Source organism: Polistes dominula, unplaced genomic scaffold (assembly GCF_049000335.1).
Source record: "Polistes dominula isolate Pdom_NZ unplaced genomic scaffold, Pdom_raw_medaka contig_22, whole genome shotgun sequence".
Classification (NCBI taxonomy): Eukaryota; Metazoa; Arthropoda; class Insecta; order Hymenoptera; family Vespidae; genus Polistes; species Polistes dominula.
The window spans coordinates 1,247,934-1,271,205 of NW_028300966.1; the positions used below are offsets into that span (position 1 = coordinate 1,247,934).

Here is a 23,272-nt window from a genome sequence, read left to right on the forward strand (position 1 = left end):
TAACTAATCTACTAGATAATAATAATTACTAATTGTTATTTAACTTATAACAATAATTATTAGTTAACAAAGTAATACTACTTTACTTACTATATAATAATAGTAATAATTAATAGAAATATTCTCATATTTATTTCTCAAAATTGTATTTTATTATTAAATAATAATTATATTTATTTATTTAACTATTTAATTGATAAAGAAAAAAATTCCTATATAATTTAATTGTCATTTGAGTTTATACGAATGATTTTTTTCTTGTAGCGTCTGACCATTGATTGACTCGTACTACTGAAATCGCACAAAACGATACTTTAGGACAATGATAGATGTATAGCAAGTGACATGAAGGGTGAGAGAGAGAAAGAATAGGGCTTAGGGAAGAAGGTATAGGGATTTGAATAACATGATCGAAATGATCATCGGTAAACCACAGGATAGAAGCGTGTTAGGATGTTCCCATTGCGGCTTTGGCTTTCGGAAAGTTCGTGAACGAGGAAAGCTTCCTGTGTACATGATCGTTAGCCAGAATCAGAGAGAGAGAGAGAGAGAGAGAGAGAGAGAGAGAGAACTATAAGGGGGTAGATCCGTGTCGTTTGTGGCGGTGTTACGTCAAAATTTATCAATCTGTAGTAACGTCACGTTTCGTTAATTATGCACGTGTGCTACTGCTGTGTGTGAGGGAGCAACGTGACGTCTGTCCAGTCGCGGAAAACCCGCGTTGCTTCGTGTTTTTGAGGGCAAATCGGTGCGATGAGGGTGTGGGTATGGATATGGGTGTAAAGGGTTAACGGTAAAAGTCGAGGGAAACGTTAAATCGTGGGATTTGTTCGACTATCTCTTCGGACATTCGGCGAATTGTGTGTTTTTAGCTTTGAAACAAATCGTCGAATGGTTGCGAACAAATGCAACTACGTTTTCTATTCATCATTCATACGAATTTTCTGCTTATTCAGTATTTTTTTTTGTTTTTGTTTTTTTTTTTTTTTGTCAAGCATATATTCAGCAAGTTGGAAGTCCAACCACTCGGGTTGACTAACGAAATTTTGTTCACAGTTTCATTCATTTTTGTGTTTTTTTTTGTTTCACTTTAATTGAAATATTTCGTTTCAAATCTATAACTCGAACTAAAAAGAGAGAAAGAGATAATAATTTTATTTATTTATTTATTAATAATACAACATGTGTATAAACGTAATATTCTTTTTTCGCGGACAACGAAAAATATTCTTTTTTCCAGATGTTTCTGGCAACTCGTTTGTTTGTCGAGCCGCGAATAAAATATACCACTCGTTTGGATATAATCCCTTCGGAAGATCCTATGTAATTTCGCAAACCCAAAGCTCTCTCTAGAGCTGTCTCGTATCCGTACACATTTGTCATACTTACAGTTATCAAATTGGTCTCTTAAAACAGGAAAACGTATAGGAAGTATCGTAATAATCCTTGATGTCAACCATAATCTCATCATTTCTTTTATTTTTTTCGTACAAAAAAAAAACAACAACAAAATTCGTAGGGGTATTACATCTCGATTAACCCTCACCACCCATTCCACTTAAGGGTTAAATTTTTATATTAAAATTAAAATTAAATTAATGATAATGAGATTCAATGCTTTTTTATATTGTTGTATTATTTATTATATTATTTATTGATAAATGTAATCACGTTTATGCATTACTTTTCTTTCATTCATCGATCAATCCTTCCTTCCGATTTCTACAACATTATTTTACGTACTTTTAGCGGAAATAAAGTCGAATTAAATGTACCGGGAGATATTAACGACATTGGTTTCCTTAGAACGCTTTTACGGTACTTCCTAAAACGACCCTAAGAAGGGTTGTTGGGTTAGCATAATGTTCGTTCAAGCGTGAAGGATAGATAACGGTTAGAGACTATGAAAATGTTCAAAAGGTACAAATATTATTTAAAAAAATACAACATTTTTAACTTATCCAAACATACATATATATATATATGTCAATTCGTTATAAGGGAAAGAGAAAGAGAAATCGAAGGAACGTGACGACCCTTCATATATTTTTACACTCCCCATCCGTTATATATTCCTATTAAATCTTCGTCGTAGGAAAAATCACGTAGCCCTTCGAAAAAAAAAAAAAAAAAAGGAAAGAAATGTTGGTTTGAATACCACCGACATCGTTAACATCGAGATTGGATATCTCGCGTATTGGTCTGACTCTCACTTTCTCTCTCCCTCTCTCACACTTTTAATGGACGATCCTGGAAGAATACTAAAATGTGAAATCGTCGAAGGGACGAACGAACGAATCGAAGTAACTCCACTTATCTGTACAATTTAGACAAAGAGAAACAAAAAGGGAAGGAAGGGAGAAAGACAAAATGAAAATGTGAATGAGTGTGTGAGAGAGAGAGAGAAGAGATTTTAATAAACCGGAAGCTTATTGTGAGACGGTTCGGATGTTTGAACGTGACGTGAGAGTAGGAGGAGGAGGAGGAGGAGGAGGAGGAGTAGACGTTTCCTAGAAAAGAGGAATGTGAATGTTAGGTGGTAGGTCTGACGATGAAGAAGAAAGATAGAGAGATAGAGAGAGAAATAAAAGGGAAAGGGTGAAAGCCATGAGAAAAGGGATAGAGAAAGCGTTTCAACACACTAGGAGACGCATTGTGTTGCAGTAGAGCACTGATTACGACTGACAAGCACCACGAACTACCCACCCTTCTTCATTCCTCTTTTCTGTTTCCAGCAAGCAAGCAAGCAAGCAAGCAAGCAACTAAGCAAGCAAGTTCATGGTTCCTCATAGCAGCAGACGTTCCCTAAGGCTTGAAAGACTTGTTACCATTTTCATAACACGGTACTTCGGTCTTTTAAGTCTTTCATAATATAACCGTTCGTGTTTTATCCGATCATCAAACTCCAAGAATCTATCATCCTTACTTGAAAGTTAACGATTGAGAATGATCAGAAAAGTCCGATAATTACCCTCAGTTATATTATCCTTCCACTTGTTGTTAGAAGTAGTATCCTCTTGTTTATACACTCGAATAAAGGAGGAATCATTCGACGAGATAATACGTATTTTACCGAAGAAACCAACGAGCAAGGGAAGTCTGTTTCTAAAGCAAACGTTAAACATCTATCTGAAGATTTAGATGTGAAATGAGTTTGACAAGGTAATTCTTAACTATGACGTCTCGTAAAGTTTGACATTGTTTTCAGTTTAATAGAAACGTCGTAGTTGATGGTAAATGAGCTATGGGTTAGGTTGAAGGATTGACGAATCCCTATTTTCGTTTAACGAGAAACAAGAAGTGAAGAGTTGGCCGAGTGAATCAGGCTTGTTCTTCGAGAATATCTCGAAGATGAGACTCTACTCGTTAGGTTAGTAGTCGCGATAGTAACATCAGGTTCTTGCAGCGTCTTTGCTAAAAGCTTCGTGGAGAGGAGTAGTAGTAGAAGAAGAAGGGTGTTCTGTTCGAGGATGATGGTGGCAGCATGACTAAAAGGGAATGGGATGGGAAAAGACGAAGGGGATGGAGATTTGCCCCGAAGGAGGAACTTCTAAAATCAATTAGCAGCCCCTTAGGCAATGGGGGTTCCGCTTCCGCGAACGACCAATGCTACAGAGAGAAACCTTTCCGTCATAGGATAAGGGGGTGATAAGAGGGTAAAAGGGTAGGAGAGAAGACGTTTATCCCAATAGAGAAAACCGGTGGAACAATCACGGCGTTTCTGTGACTACGTAGGAAGCTTCGTGTTGAGAAGAGGGGTCCTGAAGCACGTAGACGAGTATTACATACACATATATACGAGTATGTGTTTAAGTTGGAATAAAGATGTGTCAGTAGTGTTACATGTTTTGCATCCACATAGGTGATGGTAGGTTCCTTTAACCCTTTCCCGTGATTCTCTGCAGCTTCTTCCCTCCCATTGCCCAGGGCACCTAAGATTATCACGAGATGATTTAGACTATCTTACTAATAGTCATTTTTCGTCACCCTCCAGCACGTTTCTCCTGTTATACGGTCTTTAGATTCCTGACTTTGTGGTATTTTGAATATTTCCTTTAATGAGAGTTAAAGGATCTTTTTAAATTTTTAACTAAAGATTGTTTCAATTATTTATATTGGATATTATAATATTGATCAAATTTTGTAAGAAATTAATTACGTTAGTTTTATAATGATAATGGGGTTAAAGTTCTCTTTATGGGTAACTCGTAACAGTTTGAAATTTTGGTAAACCAAAGTTCTTCTTCCACTTTGGTACTTGATATAATTGAGCATCGAATGGAGCTTATGGTGGAAGCATCACCATGAGCTGTGGCTTACTCTTATACGCTCCGTTCGGTTGGTCGAACTTTCGATGACGAGACTGACGAAGATGTTGGAGAAGAAGAGGAGGGCTTTGTAGGAAATTCCAGATGAATGAAGGGTAAAGAGAGAAGGAGGTGCAAGAAGGATGGACTTAGCTTTAAGGAGAGTAGACGATTAGGAACAGCTTGGTAGACCCTTGGCTCACCTACTCTCTTTCTCTTTCTCTTTCTTGTCACTAGCAACGGAAACGTACTCTTGTGACTTTGAACGAATTTCCTTCTCTTTGAGCGACCCTTCGTGACCCCACAAAGGACTTGAAACATGGCAAAAAGGCCCGCCGCGTGTTCCTTTCTCAAGGAACGATTCTACAGGATTGGAAGGACCAAAGGATACCAAGGGAAAGCTACGAGAAATACTCGGAACAGTTTTAAATGAAGACGAAAGGTCTATCGTGTTCCCCAAATCTTGAAATCACAGTGTCCCTTTTCTTTTCTTTTCTTTTCTTTTCTTTTGTTGCTTTCTTCGAAAACTTTGACTTCAATGAATTTCCACTTTTCCGATACTATCGGTGAAAGTTTATTTTCCATTTAAGTAGAGAAACAGCTGATCGATTTAAGTACATCCAATAATGTTTCAGATTATTCGTATTTCTATGTTGATTTATTGGTAATTGTAAGGGTCTTTTATAGTTCTTTCGAAAAGTTTTGAAACGTCCATTTTGTTTTCTCAACATTTTTATTCTTTTGTCAGTTCAGTTCAATTGTGAACAAACTTTAATTTCCTATTTGAAATGAAAATATTATTAAAATCGTAATTTTTGTTGTACGAATGAAATAATTTCATCAAATGGAAGAAGATTTACTGAAAAAAAAAAAAAAAAAACTGATTTACCTGAAAGTTCTTTCTCAAAAAGGTACGAAAAACCTTTTCGAATAAACTAAATTCGGAAACTATGTTGAATAGTCTTTGGCTAAGTTCTCTCTCATGTCCTGTCAAGAATCTTATCGTGAAAATTTAATACATTTCTTCTACGTAGAATAGAAAAAAGATAGAACATTGCAGAATTCTACGCTTGCAAAGAGAAAAAAAAAGTACCTTTGTAGCCCTCTAAGGGTTTCTCGTTCGAATTTGAGCTCATTTTTCTGTCATTGATCATGGTTAGTCTTTCTTTTTTTTTGATTTCTCGTTAGATTCGTGGTTTATTTTCGTTAGACTTTAGTAAGGATCTATGGTTCTCAATAAATCTTGACTGACCATCGCGAACGGTTAATGGAAAAGTTGGGCTTTTTATTAACGAAAGGTACAAGACTCTTGAGATTTCTTTGGAAATCATATATATATATATATATATATATATATATATATATATATATATATATATATATATATGAACCCTTACGTGAACCTATCTTTGGGGGTTCATTCGTTCATCTTTTCCTCTCATCCTTGTACTGTGTCAAGATACCTAATGGATATCTGATAATGAAAGAATCTATTTGTACATATATCTGTTAAGATGAATCATCTAAATCACATTGTTTTCATATTACCCCCTGAAAAGATTTTTGTCATAATTATTTAATACTTAAATTAAATGAATTCAAAATGATTCATATTCCAAAGATATTATACTGTACCTGTATAAATTAATATTCGATGTTAGGAAACCATTAATCATTGAATAATATAATTGTTCCATGCTGTACCATTATGGAAATGTTTAGTTGTACTATGAATCCGATTTGATCTAGGTGGGTTTTCAGAACACGATGTTATTGTAAACAGGTAGTCGCTAATTCAAATGTAGTATTCCTCTCTCCCTCGATACGTTTAAGTTTACAATTTACTGACAACCGTTTAGATATTCTACTCGGGCGTTGGAAACCCTTAGCTATTCAAGACCAAGTTAGGGTTAATTATGTCATCGTGATCGATCTGTTTGCACGGTCTCAACAACTTTCTCTCACTCACTCATTCATTTTTTCTTTAGTAGTAGTTTTGACCTGTTACTTGTCATCAAAGTATTATCAAACTTTCTTTTAGTAAGACATCATCAAACTCATAATAAAATCGTCAAACAAACTTCTCACACATTGTTTTCAAGAATAAATACAAATATAATGAAGAATATTATTTAACTTGTTGTGTATTGTCAAAGATGACCAGTTAAATCGTAAAAGAAGTAGAAATCGGTAGGTCCTACTACTACTACTACTACTACTACTACCCTTATGGGCAAATTTCCGATTTATTCAAGCCCGTGCCCGAATACTTGGGAGCCCATAAAGAGAATGAATGGGATTGTGGCGGTTGCAGCAATGCTCAGGGCTGCTTTAGGGGTTCATGAAATACGCGCTCTGCCACCCTCGTTCAGTGCTTTTCCTACTACTGGTTCTTCCTTCTGTTGCTCTCTCACTCACTCTCATTCATCGGTTGTCTCTCTCTTTCAATCTCACTCGTCGACCACGTCTCTTCATTCCCCTTAAACCACCTCTTTCCATGCCGAATCGAAATTTTCTCCTTCCACCCTCTCGCCCCCCCCCCCAATCTTCCTCTCTCTCTCTCTCTCTCTCCACGGGGTGGCCACTGGTATTACCATGAATTTACATAGCCTCGCTCGAAACTCAGAACATATTGCGCGGGCTTTGATTTATGCGAAACATTTGCTAAATATTCTCGCTTAATCTCGGCTCACCCGCGAGATGCCGGACGGAGAAACGGGAACAGAGAAATGCGGAACGGGACTTGCAACTACTATGAGGGTTCACTGTATATTTCTGTATATGTGTGTATGCGTATTACCAACTCAACTCGAACATTAGCTTCGTTGTAGTTGTCGTCGTTGACTTTTACTTTGCTTTCAAGCAACGGGGAGAATGCGTGCTCTTGAGAAAAGAAAAGTGAACATAAATATTCTTTATTGAATTATAGCGAGAATTGTGTCGTTTGGATTGTTCAAAAAAAAAAAAAAAAAAAAAACAGGTTTGAGTTGAATGGTGAATTAGTCATTTTGTTATTTATTTATTATTATTAACTCTGTTTAATATTTATTTAACAAAATGGTATTGACGAGACGGCCTAGTTCGCATTTGGCTTCCTCCGTCCAGTGACAAACAGGGATGTCACCCCCTCCTGTCTAGGTGATTGCCCGAAGCCTTGTTAGTTCAGGAAATGCGTTACCACTTGTTAGTATCAATTTCAAAGAATTGACAAGAGAACCAGGAAGTTGGTAATGTATCTTTTCTAAGCTGATCTTCTTATCATTGGTCTAGAAACTTCCAATAAATTAATAATAATAATAATAATAATAATAATAAACATTCGTTAATTGAAACATATTATTAAAGAATCCCCCCCCCCCTAAAAAAAGTGCACATAAAACCAAGAAACACAAAATGAAAAAAAAAAATAGAAACGATCTTCGATTATCGGCAAGGTTCGATTACCACCCTTTTACTCTAATCCTTTTCAAGTCTCCCGAACCTCACCCCTTCCCCTCTATAGAAATTTTTTTCTTCCATTTACCACTTCACCATATATTCATATAGGGTTCTCTTTGCTCACAATAAAATGCGCGGGCCATTTGCATGCGAGGTCTCGGAGAATAAAACGGGGCAGGCATTCCCTGGATATATCCGCGTGGAGAGTCGAAGATGGGTTGGTGTTACAGGGAAAACCACCACCACTACCATCACCCTTAGTCCCTTTACCGAGTAGAAACGAAGCTGCCAGCCTGCCAGCCTGCCAGCCTGCTTGCTTGCTTGCTTGCTTGCTTGCTTGCTTCCCAAGCTCCAGCAGCGCGATAAGCCGCCCCTCAGGGGATTCGCGATTGTCTCGATTTATATGCACGCACGGACCTAGGTGGTAGGCTGTGCTGTTGCTGATCCTCTCACTCTCTAGTTTGGGAGCTTTGTCGTTAGGTTGTGAGAAAGAAGGAAGGGTGTCACACAAACTCCCTGGTCTTCCTGCTGTTGCTGGTGTCCTGTTGGTAATAGTCCTGCTATTGCTGTTGCTGACTATTCTCGCGAGGGCATCCATCGATAGATCGATTCTCCAACAGACAGTAAATATCGCTGATGAGCTGGACCCATTCCTGTTCGTTCATTCGTTGCTTGACTGGTAGGGATGGTTGAGTTTGCTTACCCTGCGATTTGTCGAGTGCTACAAAATCCTTGTTTGACTCGACTTCAAATGCTCTTTCGTTTTTTGTTTTTTTTTTTTTTGGTTGTTAGACCCTTATTCTGCTTCTCTTTCTCTTGTTTTTTTTTTTTATTCTACATGAAATTTTTTTTTTTTTCATTTCATACGTTGTTCACCCTATTCCCTTTATATGACACGTGCTCGAAACAGGACATAGGTAATTAGAGGATACCCTTTGCAGAAAAAAAAATCTTTTCGTTGTTATTCTTGTTGGGTTGAATTTGAATCTTTGATACGAAGCTGTCTCCTTTTACAGACATTTTGTTTTCTGATGTAATTGTTTTGTTCTGTGTGTGTGTGTATGTGATAGAAATTCAATGAACGTTTAGGATTTTTTGTTTTCTTTGTTTTCTTCTCATACGTTCGAACAGATACTTATATACCATTTGTTTTTTTATTTTTCAGGTCTCATTGTGCGACGAGTACAGTTTACCAGTCGACTTCGTAAACAAGAAACGTCCTGCAAGTGCTGCTGCTGCAACTTCCTCGATTCAGTGGACTTTGCCAAGTCCTACTGTCGAGAACGTGAGTATTTTATTTCTCTTTCTATTTTTTGAATTATCTAGTTTCTATTCTCGACATTTTTATATATATATATATATATTGATTAAAGTAAATAACAAAATTATATCAACCATTTTTTTATTTATACAGAATAAATTCATTCTAGTATTTGTCAATTGGTGATTAGTATCATTTAATCATAATAATATACTTTAATTTTAAACAATCATATTCTTAACAAATATACCAAAGGGTTTTCTAGGAAAAAATGTATTCCCCATAAATACTATGAGTAATTGCAGGAGTTCATCAGATTACAAAATAAAATCAACGTTAATGACCATAACTCAACGTTATCCAATAGAAAAGACAAAGATTCAATTTGTAAAAGATCGTAAAATTATTTTATCGACATTTTTTATATTTCATTTTTATTTTTTTCTTAATTCTTATGGTTTCAAGCATCTTTACCATCAGAAAGTTTGAACGGATAGTATTGATATTTTCACTCGACGAACTGCCGGAAAATCGGCTGAAGGGAGAAATATAATTACGACGGTGACAAAATACCCGTCGGGCATAGGAAGGTAGGAGGTTACGAGAGGGATTACGTGAGGGTGACAAGGGTGGTGGTGGTGGTGGTACGTGGGTGGTGAATAAGAGTGAAAAAGAGAGAATGAGAGAGGTGTGGTGATCTCGTCGAGGATGGTTGAGAGAAACAAGGCCGCCGCACCTAATGCTTGCTGTGTGAGTAAAAAGAGAAAGAGAAAGATAGAGAATGTCGAAAGGGGGATGAGGGGGTGTGGTAGAGAGTGGGTAGGGGTGGTAGTGGAGAACGGTGACTTCCGGCGTTGCTTATAATTGCTCCGGCACTCAGTTTCTGGCGGCTGTGGGGTTGCCTCGAGCGTTGCGCCTAAATGCTTCTGCCCTTGAAACATCACCAACCACCCACACACACCTTTAACCTCACCCACCTGATTCCCCGTTCCGCTCAAGCACAAAACCACTACCACTATTACTACCAGAACCAGCATGGGTACCCATTTACTTAACCATAAACACTACTTCTGATACATAGTAGCATGATTTTTGTAAAAGTATCTTTTCGTTCGATACGATAGGGGTTGGTATGACGATTATTCGATAATGGGGAATGGTGAATATGTGTTAGAACGTATGACAATGATCTGTGTTAGTAAAAACTTTTCGAATATTTTACGTGTCCACTTTGAACGTTTCAACGATTCGTTAACTTTCTATAACTAACATAATTGACTGCTGCTAGGTTGAGCATGAACGTGTCAGAGAACGAATTTATGTTGAAACTTTGTACGAGCATCTAGAAATTAATTTGAAATATATAAAAAAAAAAAAATGTATTTTTGTTTCTACAATCAAAAAGGTAACTTTTTGGTAGTTGGTTTGTCTTCGATCGTATGTATGGTTGCTAAAAAAGAAAAAAAAAGAAAAGGGCTTGATTCTTGTCTGGGAAATTCGTCGAAGAAACGAAAAAAAGAAAAAAGGGAAAGGGGAAGAACTAGGAGGGAGGGAGGGAGCATGGAAAAAAATGTTGTATGGGGAGGAGGGGGTGTGGGTACGAAGGACACCTGGAAGCAGCGTCGAACAAAAGTTTCCTTCGTCTCGTTGTCACCCCTATCCACAACTGAAAGTGCTTTTCGTATCTTGAGATCGAGTGAAAGTGTATGTGTATGTATGTATGTGTGTGTGTGTGTGTGTGTGTGAGAGAGAGAGAGAGAAAGAAAGTAAAACAAAATAAAAGAAAGAAAGAAAGAAAGAAAGAAAGAAGATGATGGTAGCGGTGGTGGTGGTGGTGGTGATGGTGGTGGTGGTGGCACTTGACTCTCAAGAGGGTGAATCGTTATGACTCTCGCTCGTAAGCCCTACTTAATACTTTAGCGCTTTATTTTATGCGTTAGGTCGAAGGACGGGCTGTCGTTCTCGCATTTATCACTTTAAACAATGGCCCTTTTTTTCTTCTTCTTCTTCTTCTTCTTCTTCTTCAATTCGATGCTTATTCTTCTTTCGAAGAACTTAGAAACCATGCTGGAACAACAATTCATACTTTTATTATTACACATTGTTATTTATTCTTTTCATTTGAGAACTAAAACGAAAATGAAATCCAGGCCAACATTATTTTCGAGGGTTGGAATGGAATATGTTATGTTTTTTTTATTTTTTTATTTTTATTTAATATTGAATTCTAAATGTACTATCACATTTTTTTTTATTATTTTGAAAAATAGATGTGTATGTGATTAAATATATTATACATTTATTGTTATATGTCATATTAGACATTTTCAGATTTATTATTTTGTATATTAAATTATTTTTAAATAAAAATAAAATATTATTAATAATATGAAAGTAAAATAATTTTGAATGAAAATAAATGTAAATGTAAGAATTATTTTGTGATTGTAGATATAAATGATTACATATTGAGATGTGTGAGTGTGTAATAATACCGAATATTATGTTTAACAAATTCACTTGAGGATTAACAAGGAATTAGAGAAAGAGAGAGAGAGAGAGAGAGAGAGAGAGTGAGAAGCATGTAGAAATTGGCTATTTTAGGGAATACACGGAGGATCAAGAGGACTTCATTGGTATGCAATAACAAGGCGAGGTAAAATGCACGTGCTCGACAATCGTAAATAACTCGAAGTCGGTATGATTATGTTCTAGCTAATGATCGTATTCGATTATAATACAGTGGTCGAATAATCGGCTTAAAGTCCTTCCATAAATCGATAGGATTATCGACGAAGCATACGACAAGAGAGAAAGAGAAAGAGAGAAGGGAAACAACAACTACTACCTTTTACGAAGTTCACCGTAATCGTTGGTCGAGGGTAAACTCCATTTAAAATCGTTCGCTCATTTTGTAGAAAGTAACGAAAGGTTTGTGCGATATAGCAGAAATAAAATTTAAAAAAAAATTGTTACGGGTGGTTAAGTTTAATATACTTGAATTATTATGTCAGACATTTATCTATCGATAATTGCATTATTATATTTTTTTATCTTATTATTTTATTGGTTAAAAATTGAATCTTCAATTGATCGTGACATTTTAATAGAAAATTTAAATAATATAAATTATATATTATTATTATAATTTAAAATAATATAAAATAATATATTAATAAATAATATATAAAAATATATAAAAAAAAATTTATTTATTAATTTTACAAATTAATATTACAAATAATTGTAATATATTAATATTATAATATATTATAAAATCTCTTTGATCATAAGACAAGTAATTATAAAGATTTGTCAATTTATCGAATTAATAAAACTAAAATCTTCTTCAGATTGCACATTGAAATGAATACACCTCATTGGTGATGTTTACATTGAAGGGAAAAGTCCTATGCATTCGATTGAAGAGTGAAATTTTCAACAGCCCGATCCAAGACTTTTCTTTCTCTCTCTCTCTTATCACCATACTTATTTACTTCCCCTATCTTTGAAAGCTACCTTCGTAATTTCCGTATAAACATCCACGAATTTATGTGTTACCAGGGAGTCCTCTTCTCTTTTTTTCCCCCTCCTTTTCGTTTCACTTTCTTTAACGTGGAAGGTGGAAGGTGAGGGTGGATTGAGAAGATGGTGGTGAATCGAGACAGACCTTTTCGCCTTGGAGGAACAACCAACCCCCGAGGGCAGCCAGCTACCACCGACAACGTTCAACTTTGGCAGGAGAATTCCAATTTCGGGTTCTTTCAATTTAAGGCTACTTGTCTTCTTCGCCGTCTTCTCATCCATCTCAAACCTTCCTTCCAGGTTGTTCTTGTCTTTCTCTCTTTCTTTTTTTTTCTTATTTTCTAGCAACGTTTTTCTCTGGGAATAGCTTCTCATCTTTCTTCTTACTCTTTTTGGTGATACTGTGGTGGATGGCTCATCTTTCAACCAACCAACCAGCCAGTCAGTCATCTAACTTTTTTTGTTTTGTTTTTATTTACTTTCCTGATACACTCATACCATTTTATCCGTAAGGAAAACAAGACACTAAGGAGAGAGACTCTTTTTATCACTGATCAGACGTTTTCTTACTCTGTAAATCTTAACTTTCTCTTGAAACATCTCTTCTTTCTTTTTCACTAGGTTTCCATTTTGTTTCATTTGATTCGTATTTCTTCTTTTTTTTATTTACCCGTGGACATCGTTATTACCTTGTCATTATCTCGATGTTGTCATTAATATCGAAGAAAGTGAAAAAGAGAGTGGAATTATTAGCGAGAGGAGAAAGTTTCTTATTTATTGAAGAGTAGAAACGTAAGGTGGAATGAAGAAAGAGATAGGGTAAAAGAAAAAGATGATATATTCAGAGAAATGGGTTGATGATGGTGGTGGTGGTGGTGGTTGGTGGTGGTTGGTGGGTGTAACCCAAAGTTGCTTTTTCTTCGCTCAATCAGCCAAGTCGATTTGTTCGAGACAGTTTTGTGTGTATTTTTCTTAATGCTCTGCTTTCTTTCCTTTCATCTTATCGATAAGTTTAGTCAATGTTATTTAAGCTTGAATTGACTGAAAGGATGGATGGTATGTTGTGGTAATAGATTTTAGGATCTATTCTTTGATTAATTTCTATTAAATATTATTAGATTATTATTAGATAGTTTTTTGTTTATGTATATTTTAATCATTTCACTTTGTTTTTATGTTAATTTGAAATATATAATAATTATTTAGAATTTAATAAAAATGTATGTTAATACATCGATTCAATTAGCATAAAAAAAAAAATTATCAATTAGCAAAATAACTTTTATTCTAATTTTATTATTTATATTACATTGCATGGTTGTAATAAAAAATTAATTAAAATAATTAAATATATAATTATACTAGGAGTGTCCCGCCACGCGTTGCTGTGGCTCACACAATCAGTCCGATACACACGTCTTTAAGTCAACGAATTATAAAATAATATTACGATTATAAATTAAGATATAAACTATCCTATCTTTCAAGTTGGATGAAATTGCACACAGTGTGGAAAATTTGATTAAAATCGGTTCAGTAGTTTAAGAGTCCATTGCGAACAAATAACGTGACACGTAATTTATATATATTAAGAAGATTATAAATATAATATTGTTATTAATTAAATATTGATAAATTTGCTACTAGATTTGTTTGAATAAAATTATATTTTTATGGGTATTCCAAATTTTAATTTTTATTTAGAAAAAAAAAACAAAATGTTATTTTCTCTTTTAGAACTATAACAATAATTTTTATAAGGGGGTATAGAGTGTATACAATAAAATGTTTACTCTCTGTAAGTTCAGCCAAGGCATTACCGCAATTGGCTACGTTCAGATGGTGGAAACGGTTTGCAGTTAACGTGCTTCGTACGTTTAGGCGAAGGAAACTCTGGCAATAACCCTTTCTCGTGGTGGCCCCTAAAGAGACGAAGCTCTAGACGTCACTGTTTAAGTACAAACCTTAGAGTGAGTGAGAAAGAGATATAGGGGAAGAAGGAACAAGTAGAAACGTTGCCAAATTAGTATTGTCGAAGCGTTTAATGCCAATAATTATTACAGTATTCTCTTGCCAAATTCCTATGGGGGTTTTTTTTATTTATTTTTATAATAAAAATATTATATACTTTTATTATATATATTATATTATATATTAATGAAAGTAATTATTTTGTAAAATAATATTAATTTGTATAATGCCATATACTTGTAATACAAATACAAATGTTAATTATTACATCATACAATGAAATCAATGTAATATTATTTAAAAAAAAAAAAAAAATTATATTATTTATTGTGTTTTAGGCAGAAGTTGAGATCGTGGAACAGTACAGTGATCCTAGAGATAGCAAAAGTAAAGCTTACATTGAACCAGGTGCTGAAACATCATTGCCAACACTTTACAGCAAAATAAATCGCAATTATTGTCGACCATATACAGGTAAGCTTAAAGATTTTGAAATATAATGTATATTATTATTGTGACTCGTTGATAATAGGGATTACAAAATTGTTCTAAACTTATTCATGATTATACTTTAATAATGTTTAAAATAACTATAGAGCTTCATAGAATTTAACCAAGTGGTTTATCTATACAATCAACGATAGATCGAAGATGGTTTGTAGATTTTTCAAGTAGCTTCTTCTTATTATCTATCGATAGAATCTTGCTTTGTTAAGAATTTCTTTTGTAATAGGTGTACCTACTAGACATTTTGATTACTTTGAAAAAAATTGGTCAAAAGTAGATCTTTCTAGTAGATCACACAAGTTAAATGTCACATTGAATTTATTATTAATTAATTATTTATGATTTATCGATCATTTGCTCTTTGATTTATTTATCTTCGAGTAATAGGAAAATGTAATCGATTGTGCAGAAACATTTCGATTGGTTATTAGGAAACAGATCATTAAACAAGTCGAGTAATTAAGTGATGTATTCAATAGGAAAATGTCTCTCGTCTAGTTGTAATTAACTTCCATAGTTATCTCGCATGATGGGTAGTACCTATAGTTTAAATTCTAGACTTTCCAACCCTATTCAACAACGACTGAAAGATCGTGATAGAGAAAGAGAGATAAGGGACACTGATAGGGTATGACATGGGCTAGTACACAGTTATCTATCTCTTTCTCTCTCATTTCAATGTTTCACTGACACTCAAATATGCAGATTGCCAAGTAACACTGATCCCGAGTAAACACCATCCTGGAATTTGCATCCTTACCATATTCATGGGCTTTTAATTCGTGGAGTATCGTAGGATGTGGTGATAGGAATGAAAGGAAGATAAGAGGAAGGTTGGTTGATAGGAGTTCAAGCCGCTGGAAGAAACTGTGTAAACGCAACGAGTAAACGTTTCCTTTTGCCCTCTCTCTCTCTCTCTCTCTCTCTCTTCTTCTATGATCCTGGATGGGTGGTGACGACGGTAGTAGCTTTGGACTAACATAAGTAAGTCCCTTGCACACAATCTACAAGTAAGAGAGAATCCTTTGAGAAATGTGAACGTGACTTTGGATTTACTACTGAGTAAATTGTCAACGTTCTTCTTCTCGTATTTAACGAAAATAGAAATCCTCTTGAGTTTTAGTTTAAATTGTTCATTATTTTTATGGTATATTACAATTTTATATATTTATTTATATAATTGAATAATATGATTATATTTATTTTCATATTTATTTCTTAAAGTTTTATCTTGTTTGATCGAAAATCGAATCGAATTATCGGTTACTTCGTTATATTGTTAAACGTGTTGAAAATGTGGGTTGTAAGAAAAGAAGGAAATATGTGCGAGGGGTCAGTCCAATGGAATTTTCAGAGTAGTAGTAGACGATATTTGTAAAAAAAAAAAAAAAAAAGAAAAAAAAAAGAAAGGGACAGAGACACATAGTGCACACCCCCTCAGTGAAGCTAAAATGTCTCGACATCTTCTCCGGGACACCCAATATCGTTCAGGGTCTAGGGTTGTTACCTACTCAATGATAATGTCCAGAAACTACCTTCTCTAGGGTTCGATTCGTTTGAACTTTTCAACATCGAGTTCTGTCCCTGACGTTTTACTTGCAAGAGCAAGAGCAAGAGCAATCTACACTGTGCGTCTATCTCATCCCCATAATATGTCGTGTGATATTTAATTAAACTCTACCCTCTCTATGCGATGTCAGCACCATCTCACCAAAGGGGGGTGGGCACCTACTACCTCATCGTTATCACTACTACTACTACTACTACTAATACTGAACATCAGTAACAGCAACATAGAAAGCAATGGACTACTCATCCTCTCTCGTTTCAGTCATTCTCGTAGTCTGTAAAGTTTCAAGGGGTTTTTCAGCACCGCACCATTCTCCTCTTTTACTTTCCCTTTCTATCTTTCTCTTTCTCTTTATCTGATCCCCCTTTCTCGGGACTTATTAACCGTTTCCAACAGGACTCTCTTCCCATTTACTCACCATCGACATAGGTTTTTCTTGCCTCCCTCTGTTGGAAATAATGAAAAATCTAACGATTAACTTAACTCAACTAATCTTTTATCTTACTTTATCTTTCTCATTCAATTTGTTCACAGATAATATTTCACAATTAATATTACATCATTTTTTTTCAATAACCAACATTTCTTTCTCCAATTACAACCATTCAGAAAGTTTCTTTTCTGTTTTTTTTCTTTTTGTTTGATATTGCAACTTCTATTATCTTTTTGTATAAGTTATCTCTCAGTGTTGAACGAGATGATCATCTCATGGAAACTACCCTTTCCAAAGAACTTCCCTCATTTCAATTACTGGTACCAGGTGACTTGTAGCTCGTTCCGCATCCCCGAACAGTTAACGCGACCATGGGTTCATTGTATGCAAATGACAAGCCGTCCGTTCGTTTGTCCGTTGTCCAGCTTGTTGTAGAAGAGTACCGGTCTGTTTCACATTAAATGCTCGTTCGTAGGATCTACGACGTACGTGATCGACGAACTGGAAGAAAATTTCAAAAATAATATACATATATATATGATGAAAAATATATTTTAACTTCAGAGAAAAATTTCACATCTATTTAACTTCGTACGATACATTAAAATATTTATTGGAACAATAGTTTTATAATGTTATTTATTTGATCAATAGTTTGTTCAAAAATGAATGATAAATTTTATACGAAATATTTTATTTGATATAATTAATAATTATATTTAGTAAAATATTTTATAATAAAAATAAAATTATATCAGAGTTATAATATATTGTAATAAAATATATTTGAATATTAATATAATTAATTTCAAATATTTCAATATAAAAATATTGATCCAATAAATATAGAAGGCTATAATAATTTAAAATTGTTTTCGTTGCTTTTAATAAAAAGATAATAATGTAATGTTACGCTACCTATTTACAATGTCAAATGAAATGTTTAGAAAATGTTTAATATAATTCACGATTGTGAATAAACTTCCTTTAACAATTTCTTATCAGTTATGTATTCGCAATACTTCAAGAAGAATAAGAAGAAGACTAGTCTAGCAACAGTTTTAGTATTTCATGAGGTTCGAGTAAAACGGGAAAGGAAAGTTTGTTGGATAGCCACGAAGATGAATAGTTAACGGGAATCATTTCAGCCCTTTTCCAAAAGGGCTTCTCTTCTCTACTCATTTCCCTTTCTTGGAACAAGATTTATCCTCTTCCACATCTCTCTTTCTAAATTTATATATATATATATACCTATATCTGTCCTATTCCTTTAGGTAAGCCCTTCTTCCCTTATTTCTCACTTTCTCAGGCGGCAAACTGGATCATTTACAAACTGTCAACGGCATGGTTCCTCTCTTCCTTGCTACCAATGGCATCAAGTACCTTTCAGATCTTTACCTTTACTTATTACTATATCTATATATATATTTCTCCCTCTCTCTCTCTCTCTCTCTCTCTCTCTCACACACTTTCACTTTCTCACTAACTTTCTCCTTTCTTTAGTTTAAACGACCATCTTAATTCTCTCGCACAATTTCACAAGTTAGATTAGCGAAACGTTTATAACACTACTACTACTACTACTACTGCTGTGATGACGAAGATGAGACATTGAACTAAGTGTCTTTCCACCATTCATATCGGATTCCATGAATTTCTCTTGGTAATAGTTGTTACTTGAAACGTTTTCTCTCTTGATGATGTATATAAGGATGGATGGATGGAAAAACGGGTTGGTTTAGGTGGAATATGATAAATTGAGAAACTTTTGTGATTACTGTAGTTAAACGTAATTATTAAATTTTTGTAGAAGAATATTCGTAAGAAAAATTGTGAATTTTTTTTTTTTTTTTTATTTGAAGTAAAAACTTCTTTAGAATGTTATTTTTCATGTAAAATACAAATTACATGGTAAGTTTAATTTTTATCATTATTTATAAAAATATTGCGCCTGTAGTTATGCAACTCTCCAGACACACTTTGAAAATGTTGCTTGCGAGCGCCATCTACTGGGACGAAATTTTTTTTCAATCCAAACTGGTTATACTTGTATGTATTACAGGTTGCCTATCTTTCGGGCAGAAAAAATTCCGTTCCGATAGATGTCACTCGCAAGCAACATTTTGAAAGTCTGTCTGGAGGGTTGCATAAGTACAGGCGCACATTTTTAAAATTATTAAATAAATAATTACAGAAAAAAGTAAAAATAATAATATAATAAATTATCCTACTCCTAATATTATACACTCGTCTCATTTTCTTGAAATTTGATTTTTTTTTTTAAAGATTCACTTCTGACTTGTGTGATGTGCACACACGTTTTTTTCTTTAAATATTTTTATTATTATAATTATTTAAATCTTTTTCTTTTTTTTTGAATTATTTTACATTCATAGAAAATTATGTCGAATGAGTTAACCTTATCATTTCGTTCCGTGTACCATGAAATCACGTTCACTTGGATCGATGAACGTTTTGACATCCTCCATAGCGACGACCACCGGGAGGAGGCTACCTACCAAACGAATTCGAATGAAATTACGAGAGAACAATGAAACGTAGGATACTAAATTTGATGGGACTACTGTTTTGTTGAAAGATCGATACTCACTTGTTTTAGAAACGAATGGTTAAAAAACATTTTAATGAAAAAAAAAAAAAATAAAAAAATTTCAATTAAATACAAATTTCATTTACAGATAGTGTAACTCGAGTATTGGAAACATTTTTTATTGTCAATAGATTTGAAATTCTTTTTTAAGGGTTCAATCATTTCAATTTTTTTTTTATACAGACACATATCAGTATAAATATAGTTTAACGTCAACACACACATAATATTTTTCTTGATTTATTAAACATAGCAATTGTTCTTCTTCATTCTCATACTCTGATTTGTTCACCACAAAAAGCCGATTATTAACGACCCTACAGATTTCTCAAACTTCACCTATGGGGTTATTTGTTTTCCCAAACACCCTGCTAGACCGATACTAAACGATATCAATTTGCCGAGTTTACTTTTCCGCTATTTATCTCACTTCGTAGATGAAATGAATTCTCAGATAAAAATATCAAAGATATAATCAAATTGTATATTGGAATATTTTCCTTTTTATTATTATTATTATTATTATTATTATTTCATTTATTTTTTCAATCAAAGATATGATTTAAATTTCTTTTTGATTAAATTCGTATGAATAAAAAAAAAAAAAAACACACACACACACATTTTGTAATTAAATTGTCTCGTTCGAATGATAACAATACGATGTTCAAATTATTTCATTTTCTTTTTTAATAAAACCAGACGAGTGAGAATAGTAATAGTAATAGTAATAATAATACTTTCTCTTTCGAATGAGATGTTGCAATATTGCAAAAAAGAGAGAGAGAGAGAGAGAGAGAGAGAGATAGAGAAAGATATAGAAGAAGAACAGAAACCTTCCCCATTTTACTCGAATTCATTTCATGGGCAATTATAATTAACATTTATGTCACGATTTGCATATCGTTGAGAGATAATTTTGCCTAGCTTGCTTAGCTTTCTCGTCTAAACTTCGTCGTATCAGATGTTGCTTTGATACCACCTAAGGGCAACGTAGTTGGGTGCGTAAGTTACAGAGATAAGAGATAACGATCGTCTCGACTAGAAAGGGGGGTGAAGAAAGGGGTAAGATCCTATTCGTCCTGCATGAAATCTCGTTCGTTTGTGTAGGAATAGACAAAGAGATGTAATTTAAATATTTAAAATTTTATTTGAATGTGTACTTATGAATAACAATTTCTGTTATTTCTTATTTGTATCTCACTAATAGATAAAAATCTTGTGTGAGATGCTTGTTGTTATAGTTATCTCTGGAAGTTTTATTTTATTTAATAGTAAACTCTAAAGTGTGTAAATTATATTATAAATTATATTATATTATAAATACTATAATTATATAATATATAATAATATTTATAGTATAAATATATTATTATAAATATATAATAACAATACCTAATAATATAATTATTATAATATTATATTATATTAATAATATCTAACATATTATTATATTATATATTACATATAATTTAATAATATTAAAAATTATCTAAAACAAATAAATTATATTTAATAATTAAAATATTGTTGTTTCTATAATATAATTTTGATATGTGACAAACTTAAAAAAAGAAATATTACAAACCCTTATATACACTACACTATGATAACTCTTATCAAATGCATACATATACCAATATCAATGTAAATGTTAATAATAATAATACAAAAAAGAAATGTGAAAAATGTGTATTTAAAACTGATAGAAGTTCGTCAAACAATTATCGTACGTGTAACCCTTTTGGAAAGGGCCACTCTTGTATGAACGAGGTGCAGTTCGAGAGAAATGTTCATATCGTAGAAACGTGTAGTTTCGATTAATCGAGATAAACCGAAAGCAACGGGTGGCTTAACGAAGTGGGATCCGCAATCGGGCCGCATTCGGATTTTGTCTTCCGACACTTTTCCCTTTTCTCTTTCCCCCTTCTCTACTAACCAGGAGCCCTCGAAAACGCAGGAGTTAGTCAACCCTTTTCCCTGGAAGCAAACGAGCGTGCTTCGCGCGTGACCACCGATGTAGATTTCAATCGAACGATGTCTACCGATAGGGTAAGCGTATAATCCGTCCATCTCTCGCTATCTCCACACCCCCTTTCCACCCCTTTCTACTCTCCCTTTCTATCTACCACCTCCTAGAACCACCCTCTCAGTCAACGACAATTTCCAATGCTATAACCCAACCCTATCTTTTTTTCTCGATACTTCCTCTGTCTCTCTCTCTCTCTCTCTCTCTTTTTTTGTGCGTGTGTGTGTGTGTGTGTCTATCCTTGTCTTCATCCCTTCACTCACACCCCTCTCTTGCTATGAAACAAACATTGATTTTATTTCGAACAAAATCAATTGGACCTTAACGATCCAACGCGATGGTCTCTCTCTCTCTCTCTCTCTCTCTTTCTCTTGTTCTTTTTCGAATGGTTACTCTTAACGAGGAACAAAATTGTTCACGAGTTCCCTGTGAATCCTATAAAGGGACTCTAACTCTCTGTTCATAATTACAACCACTTTATACCAATTTTCTGGTACTTTTATTACTACGAATGATTCTTTAGGACTTTTTCATCGTTTCAAGAATAAAACACAGAACCAAAAAAAAAAAAAATAATGAATGCACTTCAATTCGAAATGATGTTTCACTTTTGATTTTGATTTATAATATTTCTTGTTCATTTTTTTTTTTTTATTATTATTTTATCAATTTATTTTTATTTATTTATAGAAAATAAATTTTGTGTGTGTGTAGAGTGTCCTCGTAGTTCGTGACACGTTGACGGAATAACACGTGTCTGTTCGAGTAATCCACCACTCGTTAAATATTTCCGAGAAAGTTTTAAGGGAGTTAAAAATTTGTCCACTTAATTCATACTACTCAAAAACGAATACTCAAGTGGTCTCTGAGCAAAGTGACGGTCAATTCGACGATTCGTTTTAAGTGTCACGTAACTAAACTTGAAGTCAAAACTTGTTGTTCAACTTCAATATCGAGTTGAATATTTATTCTACTTCGTGTATCACAATATAGAATAAAACGTATCCCATTTTTGTTTTTTAACTTAATGGCAGTTATTATCGGCCCATTAATGGCATTTATTATCGGCCCATTACCGGCATTTATTATCGGCCCATTACCGGCATTTATTATCGGCCCATTACCGGCATTTATTATCGGCCCATTACCGGCATTTATTATCGGCCCATTACCGGCATTTATTATCGGCCCATTACCGGCATTTATTATCGGCCCATTACCGGCATTTATTATCGGCCCATTACCAGCATTTATTATCGGCCCATTACCGGCATTTATTATCGGCCCATTACCGGCATTTATTATCGGCCCATTACCGGCATTTATTATCGGCCCATTACCGGCATTTATTATCGGCCCATTACCGGCATTTATTATCGGCCCATTACCGGCATTTATTATCGGCCCATTACCGGCATTTATTATCGGCCCATTACCGGCATTTAGTATCGGCCCATTACAAATATTTAGTATCGGCCCATTACAAATATTTAGTATCGGCCCATTACAAATATTTAGTATCGGCCCATTACAAATATTTAGTATCGGCCCATTACAAATATTTAGTATCGGCCCATTACAAATATTTAGTATCGGCCCATTACAAATATTTAGTATCGG

The 23,272-nt window shown here is 34.1% G+C and overlaps 1 protein-coding gene across 1 annotated transcript in view; it reads left to right on the forward strand.

Annotated features, from left to right (window-relative positions):
• hwt (SH2 domain-containing adapter heavyweight) overlaps positions 1–23,272 on the forward strand; it is a 178,045-nt gene that overhangs the window by 126,047 nt on the left and 28,726 nt on the right. The window contains 2 exon segments of the mRNA XM_015326666.2: positions 8,911–9,030; positions 14,841–14,976. Of these exon segments, the coding sequence (XP_015182152.2) occupies positions 8,911–9,030; positions 14,841–14,976 (256 nt within the window).